Raw genomic sequence first — 18,423 nt, forward strand, 5'->3', positions numbered from 1 at the left:
CCACACACAACCCCGGTATATTGAAACCATGGGACAGGGGCAATTATTTGGCCTTTGTCCCGTTTGTTAATAATATCCAATCGTAATGATGGATATGATTAACAAACGGGACAAAGGACAAAAATTGCCCCCGTCCCCCTCTCTCCCTCCTCCCTTTCCCTCCCTAGTCACTTTCGCTCCCTCCCTCCTTCCCTTTCTCCCCTCCGTCCTTTCCCTCTCTCCACCCTCAGCCTCTCCCCATCTTACCACACCTCCACCCTTTACCTCGCCCCACCCTCCCTCCCCTCTACCCACCCTCCCTCCCACCATCACCTCCACACGATCCTCCGTCTCCCCCCCCCCCTACCGTCCTCCGTCTCCCTCCCCCCCCCCCCCCCCGCCCTCCCGTCCTTCCGTTGACGTCCTACAACGAGGTCTCAGCATGTACCACCCCCGCGTCAGCCCTCTTGGCCTGCGTCCATCTCCGCTCTACTCACTCTGTGCCCAGCGGTAGAGCTGCTCGTAGGACGTCTCCTGTAACACTGCCATCTGCTCCATGATCTCCAGCCTGAGGAGACAGGCAGGGAGAGAGAGAGAGAGAGAGAGAGAGAGCACCTCAGCCATCGCAGGTCACATGAACCTCTCCGAAAATGACACGTCGTGGCCAACGGACGGCCCTCTTTGTCCTCCTGGCCCATCCTGCTTTCTGTTGCTTTCATGGTTTACTATTAGAAGAGGTTTGCATTATATGAGTCCCTTGGTACGACTTCACATAACCTTCACGTTATTAAGATCACCAGTGCTTTGGTTTGTTTCTTCGAAGAAAGTATGAACATAATCGTTAAGTAATGGTGTAGGTTTAGTGACAATTTGTATTTAAATATATATATATATTTATTTTTTTGATCATATATAATACAATATAAATCGAATCTGGTCCCTGTTGGCCAATGGAGGTCATGATGATTTAAGATTCAAGATGGTTTTATTGTCATATGCACAACAATTACAGAGCTGTCGCTGGCAATGAAATTCTTTAGTCTTGGGCTCCTCCAACAGTGCAATATAAGAGAAAGTAAAGATATATGAGAAACACAAGTAGGAAAGCTGAGACTTAAATAATAAAAAATAAATATAATAATAATAAAAAGTAAGTGTATAAGAGGAACACAAGTAGGAGAGCAGAGACCTAAACGCCAAACTAGATAAACGTAAAATGTAAACAGACGTGTTTATCCAGATGTCGACTGGTATAAAGTGGCAAGTTAGAAAGTGGCAAGTTAGAAAGTGTTATGAATGGCTGACAGAGGCTTTGATCGGCTGACTGAGGTTTTGAATGGTTCATCTCGTACCCTGCAGTTTGCTGATTGGTCCTCAATAGAACCTTGACGTCCTCGTGGATCTGCTTCACACGGGTCAGAGCTCGGAAGAACTCCTGGGTAACAGAACGGGTCACAACGTCACACTTTGCGACCTGCTGACAAGACATTGTAACCTCGATGCACACAAGTGTGGTCAACATGCAGTTGTAGTACAAAGATACAAGAACCAAGCAATGATTGGAGGGGCCGAAAACAGGGATGAACAGAGATGTTTTTCACCACCGAAAATAAATTAAGTCTATAAAGTGGATGAACATGAAAATTGCTGTATTATGGGCTTGGGTAGGGCTGGGCGATTCATCGAATTAACCGCGATCTCCATTTTAGCGTCAAACGATCACAAAACTAATATCGAATTTTCGTTGATTTTTATTTTTTCTCAAATGTTTTATAGAAAGTGCAGAACAGCTGGATACATATCTGTACATTATTTTAGATTTGAACATTTTCTCTTTGACCATTTTGTGTATTTTTTTAAAGGTGAAATTTCTAAGTTCTCAGTTACAAAGTGTTGCAACAAAGTGTTGTTGTATTCAAACTCAAAAATAATCGTTTGAATAATCGTGATTTCAATATTGACCAAAATAATCGTGATTATGATTTTTTTTCCATAATCGAGCAGCCCTACACTTGGGTGCATGTCTCGATGGGTGTGGTCAGGGCGTCGGAGCAGAAGCCCTTCCTCACCTCTGTGATGGGGCTGTCCCTGGCCCCACGCAGGGCAGCCATCTCCTGCCCGCTCAGCTGGAACTTGGTCAGGAAGGCCTGGGCCACCTGCGCCCTCACCTCCAGACGATGGCTGCAACGAAGAGGTACACCCGTCACTCATCCATCGGCTTCATCTGCCATCCTTCACTCGTTCATCCGTTTGCAAGGCATTCCTTCATTTATTCCTCCGTAGATAGGGAGCCCTTCACTCATTCCTTTGTTTACAAGGGAGTACTTCACTCAGTCATTTAGTTATCCCTCACTCATGTTTATAGGCAATCCTTCACCCATTCATCTGATTAAAGGCAATACAGTTAAGGTTTATTGCTGATTATAGGTATCCTATCCTTGGTACAGAACTTTATAGACAATTAATTGTATAAGCATAATCTCGTCATGACAGAAATTGTTATAACATTCCAAGCATGCAGTTTATTACTCGATAAACAAAAAGGCAAAGTGTGCAAGAACCTTACACAAACAACCAAATGCATCATGAGTCTGGGTTGCTCGTGTGTAATGGTGTAATGTCCAACAACATGCTGCAGGTGGCAGCAAACCACCTCGTAACTTGTCTGCTTGAGTATAGAATAGTATAACGTCCACTGAAACTCACTGAACCCTTCCAAACTGAGGTCAAAAAAAAGAAGAAAAACAGAAATTAAATAAAGGCATAGGAAATTAGACAGACCTGGAGCCTGTTCCTATCGGTAACACCCGAGAGATAGCTATCTGTGTCACAGCTTCCCGACACAATGGTCACCATAGTTACCGCCATGCTCACACAGGGGCCTTGTGTCAGGGGATAGGCGGCTAACAGAGAGCGAGAGAGGAATCTCTTCCCCTTGCCAACTCATCCGTGTAGTCTCTCGCCCGCCCTCCCGGGATGGGCTTGCATGTTGTTTAAGCTTACCTCCCTTGAACTTGGAACAGTGAGCCAGTACGGGTTGAGTATGAATTTCGGGCTTTTCTGTATTTGAAGTGAAACCAAACCTCTCTTTGTGTCTGGTAATGGGATAATTTATGATGGGTCTTTTTTTATATTGGTTTTTGAGGTCAAGTGTGAAATATAAAGGCCTCAGTTCCAGAAAATCTTTTCAGAAAAATAAATGTCCAAAGAAGCAAGGTGATTAAAACTATAGCTTGTATCCTCTCAACAACACAGTTGACTGTTTCCTAGAATAACATTTTTTGAGCGACAGCAAGAATGACAATTTTGTCAACAAACAGAGTGCATCAATCAATCAACCTTTATTTAACTCGGGCTTGACAAGGAAAACAACAGTCAAGTCAAATGTGTCCATATTACATTAATTTAGAGGAAGATGTCAGTCAGCCTTTCACTATTTAAAAATAGTTACAGTGTCCTCAGTTTGAGCAACGTCTTCATACTCGCTATACAAAACATGACAGTTATTTTATGCATTACATAACAGACCTTTCCTAATTGACTTTAAATCACATCTTAGCCCCATGATGAATACACCTGTACATGTGTCTGTGTGTCTGTGTCTGTGTCTGTGTCTGTGTCTGTGTGTGTGTGTGTGTGTGTGTGTGTGTGTGTGTGTGTGTGTGTGTGTGTGTGTGTGTGTGTGTGTAAGCAGAACTGCCAAAGCAGTGGGTTATCTTCCTTTCTTAAGGGCTGTCACGACTACATACATTCTTCAAGTGTGTATCATCACAAAGTTCTGAAGGCACAGCCAACTCCACATACTAACCACAAGGTAGGGAGCTCTGTAGGAGCCTGTTCCCTGAAGGAGAACTCCTCCATTCCTAAGTTCACACATGGAGTTGTTCAGCAGATGCTTTGATTCAAAGGCTCTTGGAGAGGCTGAGAACAATCACAGCAGACAATCCATATCAAGGGGAGCTACAAGAAAGTGCTGCAAAAGTTCTAGTTTCAACAACTGCACAGAATGCAGAGGACCGATAGGAGTCGTTGAGAAATATACCGAAACAGAGGGATCAAGGACCTTGTTAGGGAACATTATCCTGCTTATAAAAAGTATTCGTACGTAAGGAATCAGCAATTGGATTCAAAATCAAAAAGAAAAATTATATCCGTTCCACAAAAAGAAAGTCAGTTCAATTCTATGCTTGGATATAACATCCACAGCAACGGTCTGTTATTCACAACAACGGTGTACTTTTCAGAAAACAACAGTCCGTAGAATAGTGTAATTGACCATCACAACGGCCTATTTAACAACCCTAGTGGAGGTGGTTTCAAGTGCATCGCAGTGGGAGTTTGTGGATCAAAGTCAGATATGCTCTGAATTCAACACGAGTGTGAAAACAAAGAGCCCCAGTGGTTTGAAGGGCGGTGCTGACGGCTGCATTGGGTTTCTGACAGCGAGCCAAGCCCGGGGTGAAGCCCCCACTCTAAGCACCTCTTACAGAGAATCTTACCCCGCTAAGCCCCCGCTGTAGGGAGACCCAGCGGGCGTGTACCACTGCACACACGCGGGCACTGCCTTTTTTTTTTTTTGTGTGCAACCAACCACACAAAAAAAACGCAGTTCTATCAAAGTCAGACTTGGATACTAGAACACTCTACGACACAATCGAACGCTATAAAGTATGAAACACCATGTAATCATCTCGACAGCTGCCGGGATACGCTACCTGACCTGAAATGAACCGTTGACAAATAAGCTCATTCTTCAAACACAGAACATAACTGCAGTTTACATTTTCAATCTTTAAAGAGAGGAAAATTATAGCAACAAAAACGCTAAATAGACGTGGCAAACGACAAGGTACCATCTCCGTGAAGCCTTATCACACCGTACCGCGCCACGTCACTGGGGCGACTCAACAGTTAAAGCCTCGTGGAGCTGATCGACTGCTCTTGCCTGGGACGAGGAGGTGGAATAGAGGTCTTTGCGGGCTGAAAGCCAAGCGACCTGCACCTCCTCTGGTGGCAGAGTTAAAACCCATTTGGGGGATGGAGGGGGTGGTTAACCACTGAGGTGAGGGGGAGCATTCGTTTTGCCGTGCGCTGATGACCGCCGCGGACATTGGGGGGCCTCGTCAAATTCACGTGCACACTCTCATATTCACATTGTCATAGGCACACACACACTTGTGTATTCACGTGCGTGACCTCATTAAAAGCCGTTCAGGGCCTCATGACCGTCCAGTGTCACTTCACACCGTGGGGAAGGGTTCCCCGCCAGCGGTCCATGTAGCCCCGCTGCTACGCCTGTAGCTGGGGTGAAAATTAACATTTCCAACACTGTATGATATCAACTGGTGGCCATTCTGTCGTTCAGCAGACGGAGCTTTTATCTGAAGCGACCTGCGTTGAATTTTGATAGCCGTCATGTACGAGAAGGTAGGATTTAGGAGGCTTCTGACTCAGGGCTGTCTGGGGCTGTCGGCTTTTGGGATCAAACCCAGAACATTTTGACCGGGACTCACAGCCCCTGGCCGCCACACTATCCATTCGGCATTTAGTAAGAGAAACATTTTGCACTTTTAGGCAGAAGATAAATAAAACCTGCAAAAATTAGTGGCCACTTCGTATGACATTGACATTTCTAGAGGGAAGGGGGAGTACAGCTCTCAACAATGTTTGGTTTGATCAACGCCGTTTAGCAACAGGTGATTAGTTAGTCTACTCTAAACCAACCGCAAAGACTCCTTTGGGCAAGACGGCCAGCGAGGCTGTGTTCTCTGCGTGTCTTACAGCGGTTCAGAGGCGTCTGGACTTGTCTCGAGCACAACGACACGGCACACGGCGCAGGTGGGTTAGCAAACCGTTAAATCACAGAACAACACACAACACTTATTGAGCTCTAAGTGACAGCTTCTTTCGGCGTCCCCTCTTTCAGGCCTGTCTCGACCCGTTGTGGGATCAAGGGGAGGCGCGGACACGTCTCCAACGAGGTGGTCAAAGAGGGTTCCCCTTGTACCAAAGCTTCCCCTGGCTTTTCAGTTGCGCGTTGAAAGAATGAAAAAAAAAAAACGTGTGAGGGCTGTTTGTTCAATTTTCTGTTCGTTTTTTTTTTTGTTTCCGTTTCATTTCGAAAGCTGACAAAAGGCCCTCCCGTGCCACCGAGAGATAAGAGAGCAAACAGGAGGGCAGGAGTAAGCACACAAGGCCCTGTGTTTGTCTGCCTTTGGAAAGTGTGCACACAGCTGTTTTCCCCATCACATCGAAGCCCTGTGAGCTGCACTAATTAGCAAGTGTTGCTACCGGAGGTTATGCTACGAGTGGGACTGGGTCAGACTGAGAGAGAGAGAGACAGGGGACACCGAAAGGCAAAGACTTGTGTTTCCTTCATTAATGAGTCAAATTTTTTACATAGAATTCCATTTTCATAATAGTTCGATCGAATTGATACATTTTATTTCAAGGTGTGTTTTCAACTGCAATAATCTACAGCGCATGCAGTATATTTGCACAGCTTGGAACTATCCTCTCAAATGTAAGTCAAGATTGAATTGATTAATCCCAGATGGGAAATGAGGGATAATTTCCTCGACTTGCAAAAATCCAAAGCAGAAAAGTTCAGATATATTGCTTGATTGCACATTGAATATGATATATCCACTGGGCTTCCACTTCACACACACACCTATCAGGAGAACCAAACTCTGGCTCCATCTGGCCAGGGGTCACTCCCACTCCATAAAGCTACAATGTCCCACAGTCAGACAGATGGTGCCTGCAAGACTGACGGTCCCCACAAGACCATTACATAAAGAGTGTGTGTGTGTGTGTGTGTGTGTGTGTGTGTGTGTGTGTGTGTGTGTGTGTGTGTGTGTGTGTGTGTGTGTGTGTGTGTCCCCCAGGTACAGTCTTCCTAATACTTATGTTGAGTGTCCCAGTGTGTGTTTAGTGTTCCAGTCTGTTGCCTATTAGCCATGTTTCATGTTCCGCAGTGTGCCTCGATGTCTGAAAGACCCCCACCCCACCCCACCCCAGCTGGCCTTTACTCCTGTTGTGTCATGCCATGATCAGGGTGGGGGGTCCCTCTCGCACTGCTCTCAAGCACAGACGACAGCGCGTGTCAGGTGGCCACATTAGACCCAACGTTGAGGGAAGTGTTTAAAACCAGAAAATGTAATTAAACACACGAGTCTGTGAGTGCTCACTGAATGCTGATTGTCCAATCACAGGGCTGAATGCACACGGCACACTGCGTCCTTTTGCATTAACGAAACTGAAATAAAAATTGTATCCTGCCCCTTTTGTGGGGCTACAGGTCAACGTCCCCGACACGAGCCGTCCCATGATGCTTTGCGGCATGCGTTGGGGCCTCCAGTTCACTTGATAGTCAGCGGGGAGGGGCGTTGCTTCGCTCCATCCGCAGCGTCCTGTGGGGCGGGGCGCTGTCGGGCGGGCTACGGAGCAGCCAGCTGCAGCCTTCCAGCTGCTAGCAACGCCCCAAGCGTGCCAGAAACTCGTGCTCTCTCGCTCTGGCCGCGCGCCACGCCAACCAGGCGCAAGGTGAACCAATATCACTTGTCTTGGCTGGCAAGAGAGCGGCTACACACAGACTGTTGACATCGCTATTGATGTGCCCTCACTGTAAACACACTCGTGTAGATTGATTATTAATTTATTCTGTTGGCCAGCAATGTTCCGATTACCATCGACACATTTGCACATATTTGCGAGAGGGAGGGAGAGACCGAGATAGAGGCAGAGACACAGAGAGAGAGAACGGTAAATCCATCAAGGGGGGCAAATGGGGCAAATCCATCAAGAGTTCTTAAATGGCTGTTCCCCATCTATGCTTGCGCTCTAGCTCCAGGGCTAATGCGTCAGGGCGCACGTGAATATAGAACATCAGCGCGTTACACTCTCCTCACTCCAACCTCACTGAGAGCGGGAGATAGAGGACGTAACAGTCTCTCCACCAGGCCGAGCTGCTCATGCACTGATGTATGGAGAGCCAGGAAACCAGTGGCGCTTGCACAACCGCTGAATAAAGAACGGGGAGGGAAGCAGAGCCACGTTGAGCCGCCGTCTCCCTCTGAATAACTCTGCTTGATGGCTGGACCCAAACACAGTCGGGCTGCACCATTGCATATTTATCGAAATCTAGATTTGGCCCCTGCAATCAGCTAATTGGGAAAGTGAGCAATTCGTGTTTTACTAATTGTATTTGTAATGTAACAAGATAAATAAATAGGATTTTGTACACCAGTTACATTAAAATACAATTACTAACTGCTTCCACTCTGCAACTGCTTTATTATTAATGTATTTATTTTCCGTGCGAACCATGTTAATCTGTCTATCACAATATCGGGCAAAACAAAAGTATAATGTGGTTCAAAGCCCCTGACCATCAAACTATGACCCTGAGTAGACTGTTGTCTGGCTTCTCTGAGCACGATCTCTGCACGCTGTGCTATAGTTGAGCGCCAACACAGCCCACAGTCAATACAGATAAACACTGCTGGTTAGCATAGCAGTTAGCATGCTCATGTAGCACAACATGCTAACAGCTGTTCTACATCTTTGGATCCCAAAGCTCATTCATTCATAGCCATTCCCATTACTACGTACTATTTCTTATTTATTTTGTCATTGCCGCTTTTATCCGAAGCGCTCAGGGCATGGCAGAACCAAGAACCAAAAACCTTTGAGCTCTAATGCAGAACATTTCTGCCTAGTATGAAACACTGTAACCACTGCACTATCCTGCCCAAAATTGAGGATTAAATAAGGATTATGCAAATAACCATATTTTAATACTTTTTCTCTGGAAATAAAAATGCAGCATGCTAAGGAATATATCAATATTACTACTTCTTAGCCTGTACACTACAATGTACTTGTACCAATGGGTGATTGAAACCATTTCAAAACACTGTGAACATTGCAAAAACTTTGCAGACCAACATAACTAGGCCTTACGCAATATGCATTTTACAGAATACATTGCATTGTTATAAATAACTTAAAGAAATTCAGGATGGCTTGTATATCAGCAACCCGCATTACGTTATAACAGCCTTGCTTTATCACACTAATTCGTTCTCGTCGAGCCAAAAAGCAATATGGGTCTTTGAAAAGTCTTCGATGATTTCAATGTGTTTGCTGATAACAGAAAGAAGAAGAAAAACTCACTTTTCCCCCTGGAGTTTGTTTGTCTTTACTATCAGGTCCTGGGTCTGCTCTTTAGCTGCCTGTTAAAAGGAAAAAACATTTTTAAAGCATATAAAGCATTCAACAACAAAAGAATAAGCCTAGTGCTTCATTCGAAAACTGAATTTTAATATGTGGAACTAAATTGCAGAGATTCAAACTATTACTCTTATAACTTATAATTTAGCATTCACATTTATCCAAAGTGACCTACAGTGAATTAAGAACCATGTTATGGAGCAGCAGGTAAGAGGCACCTTGCTCACGGACACCTACAGCTTGGGCAGGCAGCTGACTTCTTGCGCATTAAAAAGGTCGGCAAGGTCGCAAGAACAAAATGACTTAAAAAGGTGGAGAAAACAAACAAGCGCACGGACCACGCACTCCTGTAACCTCCGACATTTTGTAACTTGTTGAAATCTCTTCCGGTGACAGCAATGCGAGCACTGTGTGTGACTGGTGTGACATTCAAGGTCGGGCTTCATTTATTTCGTTTGATTGTTCTTTAAAGTTAGCTAAAGCTCCTTTAATGCTGTAAATATAAAGTCTGTTACCTTGAGCCTGCTGGTCATCTCTTCACAACAGGTGCTCATCGCGTGGACGTCCTCATTAACACTCTCCAGCTCCTGAGGCAGAGAAACAATGGATAACAAAAGGCTTTAAGATGATGATGTGCACAACAATGACCTACTTTTCACATTATATTGTTGCCCAATATAAAGAAATAATGTCTCCCCCCCCCCCCCCCCAAATACTGATATTGGATGTAAAACTATTCCGATGGCATTTCTTAACTTATATATGTGTAACGGTATATAGGTATTTCGCTTCAAGCAGTAAAAGGAAAACCATGTTTTAACAAAACCCTGCTTTATTGAACACAATTAACATGTGTATATAACTGTAATCTCTGCATTAACTAAACACTTCAATTGCATCAGATTTGCAGTACCATCCAGAATGCCACCATGTTCTAGGATGTGGCTGACTTTGTGTATTAAACTTGCTGCGCTCAAGAACACACTGCCTGACCTGCTCTTTCTTGTTGGAAATGAAAGATCTTCTGAACTTTAAATGGAATTGGTTTGTTGTGCGGGGAACTTCGACTATGCTAGATGACTTCCTACACACAGGACGTACTCGTGACATTGAAGTTTTGCTTTTTGAAGCGGAATTCAATTAAAACATAGAAAACAGAACCGTGAACAGTAAAGGAGCATGGTGGTGGAGCGCCACTATATTATTGTTTTAGGAGAACCCTGATATGTTTTCAGATAATCTGGTGGAAATAGGCTTAAAAAAATAAATAAATAATACAAGGCACAACAGAAATATAACAAATGTTTTGTGACTTTGTAGAACATGAGGTAATACAATTATTATTTAACCTTGACGTTAAACCTTTGCTTAAACTGTGTTTAGCTTTCTTTGAGTTTTTTATAATTTCTGGGTTTTTGTAGAAAGTAGATAACCCTCACTTTGTCATAAAGACTCAATGTTATACAGGCTCATATCGCTATATTGCATATCTGATCGATTATAAAACATATTGAATTAGTTTACATAACCATTTTCATGTCATGTTTCATATGTGGTTTCATTATAAACATCCCTGATGTTGCATTCATTCATAAAACATAAATCTCTCGTACACAGCAATACTTTGTATGAGCGTGGCTTATGCCTACCTCTTTGACATCTTTAAATATCCTTGCAAACTCTTCGTTGATGGACAGGCTTCGCCTTTCGATGTCCCCCCTGAGGTTTCTCCTTGTGCGTAAACTGTTCTCCGTGAAAAAGACAGACAGCGCTTTCAACGCCTCCAGCATCTCCTAAAACCACACCGAATATATTCATGAAGGACCAGAACAAAATAAACCAGATCAAGGCATGGCTAGATTCATTAAGATACGACACCACTTTCAGGTGTTGCAGCAGCAAATTACAAATAGAAACAGTGCAAGTCAAGGCAGAATGATAATACGATAACAAGTGATATGCATAGAGTATAAGGCTGGCTATTAGGACTGGAGGTTGAATATATAAAATAGCATGGGTACAATAAGACCTGAACACTATTATAATTATTACCCATACAGCAATTAACATAACTTGAAAAGCCTCCAGAATCTCCCGAAACAACACAGAAGAGGCCTATATGTCAGATATCATAAAAGCGTTGCTGGATTCATTATAAAGGTTTGTCACCTATGCATAATCGAGAGAATACATAGACTCTATTAAATAATAACAATTTAATTAGAACTGCACACACCACAACCCACATTTAACATTAAAATGCAATAAATACCATGAATAGTGGTTGGTACTATGGGGTTAATAATATGCTTGTCACCTTGTCATTGTCCAGCCGTGTCTCCAGGATCTTATTCAGCTTCCTGGACAGCGGGTTGTTTTGTTGCGGTTGTACATTTGCGTTCTGGACAATCTCGGCCGACATTTCCACCTTGTTTTCGGACATTGTAAAGGAAAGAAGACCAAAACACAACCAAAACACACACCTCCACGTCGACTTCCTGGAAACGACCGCGCGCGGCAGGAATTACGTTCCGTGTAGACCTAAGGGATGAGAGGTTCCGGGACTCTCGTGTTGTGGAAGAGCGCGTACAATTATAAATAACTAGTTATAGTCGTTAATAACCTTCCTCATATGGATAATAGTATTTATATTTAAGATAAATAATTTAAATACACACATAACCGTTATTTCGGAGAGTTTGTGCCTAAATATAGATTGGACATTTGATTTTTATATATATATGTTTATATGAGAGAGAGAGAGAGAGAGAGAGAGAGAGAGAGAGAGAGAGAGAGAGAGAGAGAGAGAGAGAGAGAGAGAGAGAGAGAGAGAGAGAGAGAGAGAGAGAGAGAGAGAGAGAGAGAGAGAGAGAGAGAGAGAGAAGAGAGATTTGTATAGAAGCATATTTTATGTTATACTTCATGTGGATTATAGTTCACCTTGTTATAAACTGTATCTAATCTTTAATTTTTATAGTTTTAATTATTATTATTTTTATTTAAAAAGTAGGCTGCTATTTATTCGTGAGTCAACCTATTTTATTACCGTGGATTGGCAGTAAATACATTTACGTTTTCCATGCCAATAAATTGCCCGTTGAATCTTGCAATTTGAGAGAGCGCGAGGGAGGCATGATCAGAGAGAGGGAGGGAGGGAGTTATGCGAGAGGGAAAGAGAGGGAGGGAGCTATGCTAGAGGGAGAGAGAGGTGTCCAGCCCCTGGGTGGGATCTGAATAATGATTGATGGTCACCTCCAGAGAGTTTCCCAGACCAGCCCACCAGCTCCACCGGACCCTAGGAATACCGAGACACGGGATCCCACTCCCAGCAGCAACACGTCCCGGACCCTCACAACTACAGGCTCCCCACGAGTCATCTTCTCGCTATGATCTCACACGGAGACGGATAAAAGCCATTCCCGCTGCCGTTGCATAAACCGGGACGCTATGATCGTCGGGACTATCATCTGCTTCCACTAAACAGAAACTTTTCCAACGGACTCGACACGGGAGAGTAGAGGCAAATGGGAACATACGTCCGACGACTTCTCGGGCACGGTTTATTTCTTCCAACATGTAAGTGTTATGGTCTCCGTTCATTCCACGCATTCCTATAGATAGATAAACAGCCTATATCTGGATAGAGTCGATATAAACCCACGCTTCTCCTTATCGCCGCGCAAAAGGTATCGTTCCCATTACGCATCCACTTAAAAGAGTAGTTAGATAAAACCTGACTGGAAAACAAGACATCTAGAGCTTTATTATCTTTAAACACATAATCCCAAGGTTATGGCTTTACGAGCGGAATGCATGGCGCTGTGAAGCGGGGCGATCTAAGCGCTCTTGCGCTCCATCGTCTTTCAGCCGTAGGAATTATTTGGGAAGGTTCAGTTTCTGCACACATCTTATTGAGGAATCCACAGCAGAACGTTATTGACGCAATTGAGGATATTGGTCAAATGTTATGAATGTGCTAAGTTTTTTGTTGCTGTCTAAGAAATAGATCAGAGAGCTGACAAGTTCTCTTCACGACACGATTGTTGGGTTTATGTTGATTAATCATCATTTAAACATTAATTTGCACATTGTAAAGCGTGCACCGACTTGTTAATATAAATGTCAATATCAGACTGCTAATATATCAGGTCACCCTTACGGATGGACTCATTTATTCAACAGCAGATTCCCAGAGACCAACTCGAAGTAGGATGCCGAGCAATAGGCCGCTCCACAGAGCTGGTACACTTTACAAAAGGCTACAGACTTTAGAATATAGTGAAGCTTCGTGTCATTATACTTACAAATATCTCACCTGTCTGCTTCAAAGCACTAAAAAAAAAAGCTGAATGTATTAGAGAAGAAAACCTGCTATGTTTTGTTCACATTTATAGCTGAGACGTCTGATGCTGGGAGGGACCGGTTTGGGGCTGATATCTGACACCTCTGTTTAATAAACAGTTCTCTGTTACCGTGTCGCTCACCAGGCCCGGCCTTAAAGTCACGTCTCGGCTCACACTTGATTTGTGAGTTATGATATGTTCATAAAGTGTCCGCAGGCGGCCCAGCCTCATCCATCTTCTCTTTCTGCTGACAGGGGCACCGCTCCGCTGACAAGTTGAAGACCGCCGCTGTTAAATGCTTGAGTTACCTCATCTCAGGCCAGCGCCCTTAGAGCAAGGCATCGCCGCTGCACCGCCTCTCTAAAGCCAACTCCCCCCCCCCCCCCCCTCTCCCACCAAGAAGACTCCACCCGGACCCAGCCGAGCCTTTCCCCCCGTCGATTCTTCATCTCTTTTTGTCGCCGCCATGGCGTCCAGTCTCACCTGCACAGGTGCGATCTGGGCCCTGCTGTCCATGCTGTGCGCGGGGGCCTCCTGCGTGGGCTTCTTCATGCCCTACTGGCTGCTGGGCACGCAGATGGACAAGCCCGTGTCCTTCGGCACCTTCCGCCGCTGCTCGTACCCGGTGCGCGACGAGGAGCGGCAGGCCACCGTCATGCTGGAGCAGTGCGGTCGCTACGCCTCCTTCCAGGGCATCCCCAGCCTGGAGTGGAGGATCTGCACGGTGGTGACGGGCGTGGGCTGCGGCCTGCTGCTCCTGGTGGCGCTCACAGCCCTGATGGGATGCTGTGTGTCCGACCTCATCTCCCGCACCATCGGACGCGTGGCCGGCGGGATACAGTTCGTAGGCGGTGAGTCTCGCTTTTTGTACACTGTTCCTCCTTCTGTGGTTCTTTTTGGTTTCTGGTGTGGATTTTACAATCTGATCTCCCCCCCGATCTCCACCTTGCTGTGTTTCCTTTTGCAGTTTAGATATAAACTCCATCCCCAACCCCCACCCCTGCCCCCCCCCAATCAACGTCACCACCCTCTTCTCTTATCTCCCAACTGTCATCTGATAAAAAACATTGTCTCTTTTACTCCCCCGTCAATGCCCCCCACCCCTGTTTGTTTACTTTGATTAACCGTCGGATGGAGACGATTAAAGAAACTCAGAACAGAAACAACGATCCAAAAGCCAAACTAGCAGCAGGCTTTCATGTCCACATCTGCTGTCTCTCTCTCTCTCTCTCTCTCTCTCTCTCTCTCTCTCTCTCTCTCCCCCCCCCCCCCCCCCCACTTCAACCATCGATCGCCCCGGCTGCTGTCTCTACTTCACACTCGGTGTTGATCTGCCAACGTTTGTGGGGTTGGCGGTCAGAGCAGACGCATCACCGCCATGTTTGTTTCTTTGCTGGTTACTTTGTGTTTGTTTTCTCAAGTGTTCTGCTCACACTCCTGAAGCTTGCGCCTAGAGACAACCCCCCCCCCCCCCCCCCCCCCCCCCCTCCCCCGCTGACACACACATGGATCCTCCATCTCTGCGCTTTATACTTTCTGTACATTTGATATTGTTCCCATCTGTTGGCCTACTTTGGGGAGTTGTGGTCTCCGTAAAAACGCCCCAGCCATCCAGCTAAAAACAGTCACTCACATTCTGTGGCGCACCAGCCCCGCTATTTACAACTCCTCGGTGCTCGGCTTGGCAAGGGGGTCACGGCGGCGGGGGTTGGCGTAAAAGCAGGTTGGAAGAGGATTTGATGGAGCTGTCGAGGGTATATATTTTTTTTTCCTTCAGAAGGCTAAGAACCTGCAAAGGGGGGGGGGGGGCTGCAAGACCTCGCACTGTGGCACACTCTGTGACAGGCTAAGCCGCGCAGACACGTGCAAAACTCACCGTTTCATGACACGCTAGGCTGAATCACAAGAAAGCTGGCAGGTTGCCTTTTTTTTCCTCCCGTGTTGAAAGTAGTGAGTTGTCACTTTTGTAGTTACCCTCTAAGCTCGGAGCGGGCGTGTGGTGTCAGCGGGATGCTATATTTGGTTCACAGGGATTTGTATTTATTTATTTATGTGTTTATAAAAAAAAAGAAAGTGGCAGGCCTTTCATTGCATATATTTTTTCTTAGATGCTCATAAATCCCCGACGTACGAGTTTAGATATGAGAAAGCGAGCCAGAGAGAGAGAGAGAAAGAACATGGAGAGATATAGATGGAGAGACAGAAAGAGGGATAAAGCTGGTGAAAACTAGCCAGAACTAGAGAAAAAAGAGAGCAAGGTTAATAGCAATGAGAGAGAGATAGGCAGACAGACTTAGTGAGAGAGAGCGAGCGAGAGCGAGATCGAGAGCGACAGAGAGGGAGAGAGAGAGAGAGAGAGAGAGAGAGAGAGAGAGAGAGAGAGAGAGAGAGAGAGAGAGAGAGAGAGAGAGAGAGAGAGAGAGAGAGAGAGAGAGATAGAAAGAGAGAGAGAGAAAGAGACAGAGAGCGAGAGAGTGAGAGAGAGAGAGCAAGGCAGATAGACGCTGAGAGTGAAAAAGCGAGGCAAAGAAGTGCTCAGCTCTTTGTAGCTGGGGTGCTGGTGTCAGTCCACAGGCCAGCGGTGTTAGAGTGTTAGCGCGCTAGCACTGAAGGGCTAATTGGAAGTGACACTGCTGGCAAACCCAGTGGCCCACGCATGGTATTGTCTCCTATCACTTACTGGGCGAGGGACATTGACTGCGTTCTGCTAGAGAGAGGGAGAGAAATCGAGGGTCAGCGAGAGCCAGGATGAGAGTGTGAAAAAGATGGATATGGAGAGAGAGAGATGGAGAGAGAGGGAGAGAGACAGAGATGGAGAGAGGGAGAGAGAGAGAGAGAGAGAGAGAGAGAGAGAGAGAGAGAGAGAGAGAGAGAGAGAGAGAGAGAGAGATGGAGAGAGAGAGAGAGAGAGAGAGAGAGAGAGAGAGAGAGAGAGAGAGAGAGAGAGAGAGATGGAGAGAGAGAGATGGGGAGAGGGAGAGAGAGAGAGATGGAGATAGGGAGAGAGAGAGATGGAGAGAGGGAGAGATGGAGAGAGGGAGAGAGGGAGAGAGAGTTTACCATGTGATGCAAACATTTGACATCTACATCTGTTCTGGTCACAAACAAATAGGGAATCCACAAAAAAAGGGAACCAATGTTTGTGTTGAGTTTCCGTGATTAATGGGAGTAGGGTTCTTTACTGAGGCACGCAGTATGCATGGAACAGAGCTCTGTTGTTAAAAGTATTGAATTTAACAGCATACTGGTGGCTCCAAACCTCCCCTTCTTCCCTTATCCCTCCCCTCTAGTACCTCCCTCCTACAATGTGCTAAAAGCAGTTGTGGTAGTAGTAGCAATCGTGTTAGTAGAAATGATGAACGATAATGAGAAATATATTCAAGTGATTCCAAGACTGAATGAAAAAAACAAAAACACCGGACTAAACCAAAACAATTCCAAAAATGGAGTTCGCCAGGCCTGATGAATCTCCAAACAACCCGTCGAGTTGAGAGGATACTACATAACTGAGTGTCCGTGTCTAAGCATCAGGGCAGCTCCTCTTCACGATGGAGAACACCCAGGAGGGGGGGGGGGGGGTTACGGTCGGGTCAGCAGCGCCGTGGGGGGTCTATGCGGACCAGAGGGTTTCACAAGAGAAACAGCCTCGCTCCGTGACCTTGACAGATACACCAAGCACTCTGGTGCACCTGGGGGAGAAAGAGAGGGACAGAGAGTTAGAGGGAGAGAGGGAGAGAGAGAGAGAGCTCTCTCTCGGGGCAGATGGACTAGGTTGGAAAACACTCAACGCAGCAGAAGTCTCAGTAAGAACAAATAGGTTCCGGTCAGCGATGCAGTCAGCAAACTGAACTTATCTCCTTTGTGAACACTTTTCTTTCTCTCTGGGAAGCTTAAATAACACATATTTTGAAATGGCTATTCATCATTGAGTTTATGTTGCTTTAAAGGAAGTGTTTAGCTAACCACAGGCTGTTGCTGGTAATTATATTAATGATATTAATTACCATATGTTATTATTATCCGACAATGCAGATATGTGCTGGCACTCCAGTGGGGAACTGTGAACTGTCGTTCTCTGATTCATGTCGCAACTTGCCCGTTTAGTGCATATTTGTGACTTGTTGACTTTAGTGTGCATGCTGAGTTTCCATTCAGTTGCGGAGAAACAACATTTAGTTTCTCCATAATTACACTTCCATAACAAAACAATGTAGACCTTTAAGTGTAGAAAACAAAATGGGAATATACTTCGTTATTAAACTTTAGTAAACTGAACTCAAGTAGAGAAACAGACTCTACAACCCAAAGTATCATTGCCTTAAAGCTGAGCTACTGTTTTACATGCTTGTTGAATAAAGATTACTGATGCTGAACTGCTCCGGTCGGAAGCACAAAAAGATAACACAGAACGCACTGCTGACTAAGTCCACACTTATGCAGACACAATTAATAATGCATCCTTTTTTCTCCATGCTTTTGCTCTTCTGTCAACACGAAAATGCTGTTTTCGTCCACCTAAAGACATTTTCATTCACGCTCTCCCATGTGGATTAATGTGGATAACGTGTCACGGCCAAGTGAAAAACCCATGAAAACAGGGAGCTTCACGACGGTGACATCGATTGTGATGATCCAGACATTGGTGTCCCTAGCCGGAGCGGATCCGGGCATGCGCAGCAGAGAGAATGCATGAACTGAACCGCGGTGAAAACCCAGCATGGGCGGTGGAAAACGCTGTGTGGACGGAAACGTGGTCCATCAAAAAAAAAAATAAAAAAAAAAATTTGAGGACATATCGGGATGTAGCGGGCGCGGCTACAGAGGGGTGTGTGTTGTTGTGGTGCGGCGTGTGCTCCACTATCCC

General features: G+C 45.4%; 2 protein-coding genes across 2 annotated transcripts in view; one reads left to right on the top strand and one right to left on the bottom strand.

Annotated features, from left to right (window-relative positions):
- Nucleotides 1-11,750, bottom strand: part of cog6 (component of oligomeric golgi complex 6) — a 31,946-nt gene extending 20,196 nt beyond the window's left edge. The window contains exons 1-7 of the mRNA XM_030381536.1: nucleotides 11,534-11,750; nucleotides 10,866-11,009; nucleotides 9,732-9,803; nucleotides 9,160-9,218; nucleotides 2,049-2,160; nucleotides 1,332-1,414; nucleotides 477-547 (exon numbers count right to left, since the gene is read on the bottom strand). Coding sequence (XP_030237396.1) covers nucleotides 477-547; nucleotides 1,332-1,414; nucleotides 2,049-2,160; nucleotides 9,160-9,218; nucleotides 9,732-9,803; nucleotides 10,866-11,009; nucleotides 11,534-11,659 — 667 coding nt within the window. The 5' untranslated portion in view covers nucleotides 11,660-11,750. The remainder of the gene's footprint in view (nucleotides 1-476; nucleotides 548-1,331; nucleotides 1,415-2,048; nucleotides 2,161-9,159; nucleotides 9,219-9,731; nucleotides 9,804-10,865; nucleotides 11,010-11,533) is intronic.
- A 649-nt stretch (nucleotides 11,751-12,399) lies between these two features.
- The window catches only part of LOC115561389 (LHFPL tetraspan subfamily member 6 protein), a 53,716-nt gene continuing 47,692 nt past the window's right edge, over nucleotides 12,400-18,423 (top strand). The window contains exons 1-2 of the mRNA XM_030381424.1: nucleotides 12,400-12,792; nucleotides 13,814-14,410. Of these exons, the coding sequence (XP_030237284.1) occupies nucleotides 14,026-14,410 (385 nt within the window). The 5' untranslated portion in view covers nucleotides 12,400-12,792; nucleotides 13,814-14,025. The remainder of the gene's footprint in view (nucleotides 12,793-13,813; nucleotides 14,411-18,423) is intronic.

Source organism: Gadus morhua, chromosome 16, assembly GCF_902167405.1.
Source record: "Gadus morhua chromosome 16, gadMor3.0, whole genome shotgun sequence".
Classification (NCBI taxonomy): Eukaryota; Metazoa; Chordata; class Actinopteri; order Gadiformes; family Gadidae; genus Gadus; species Gadus morhua.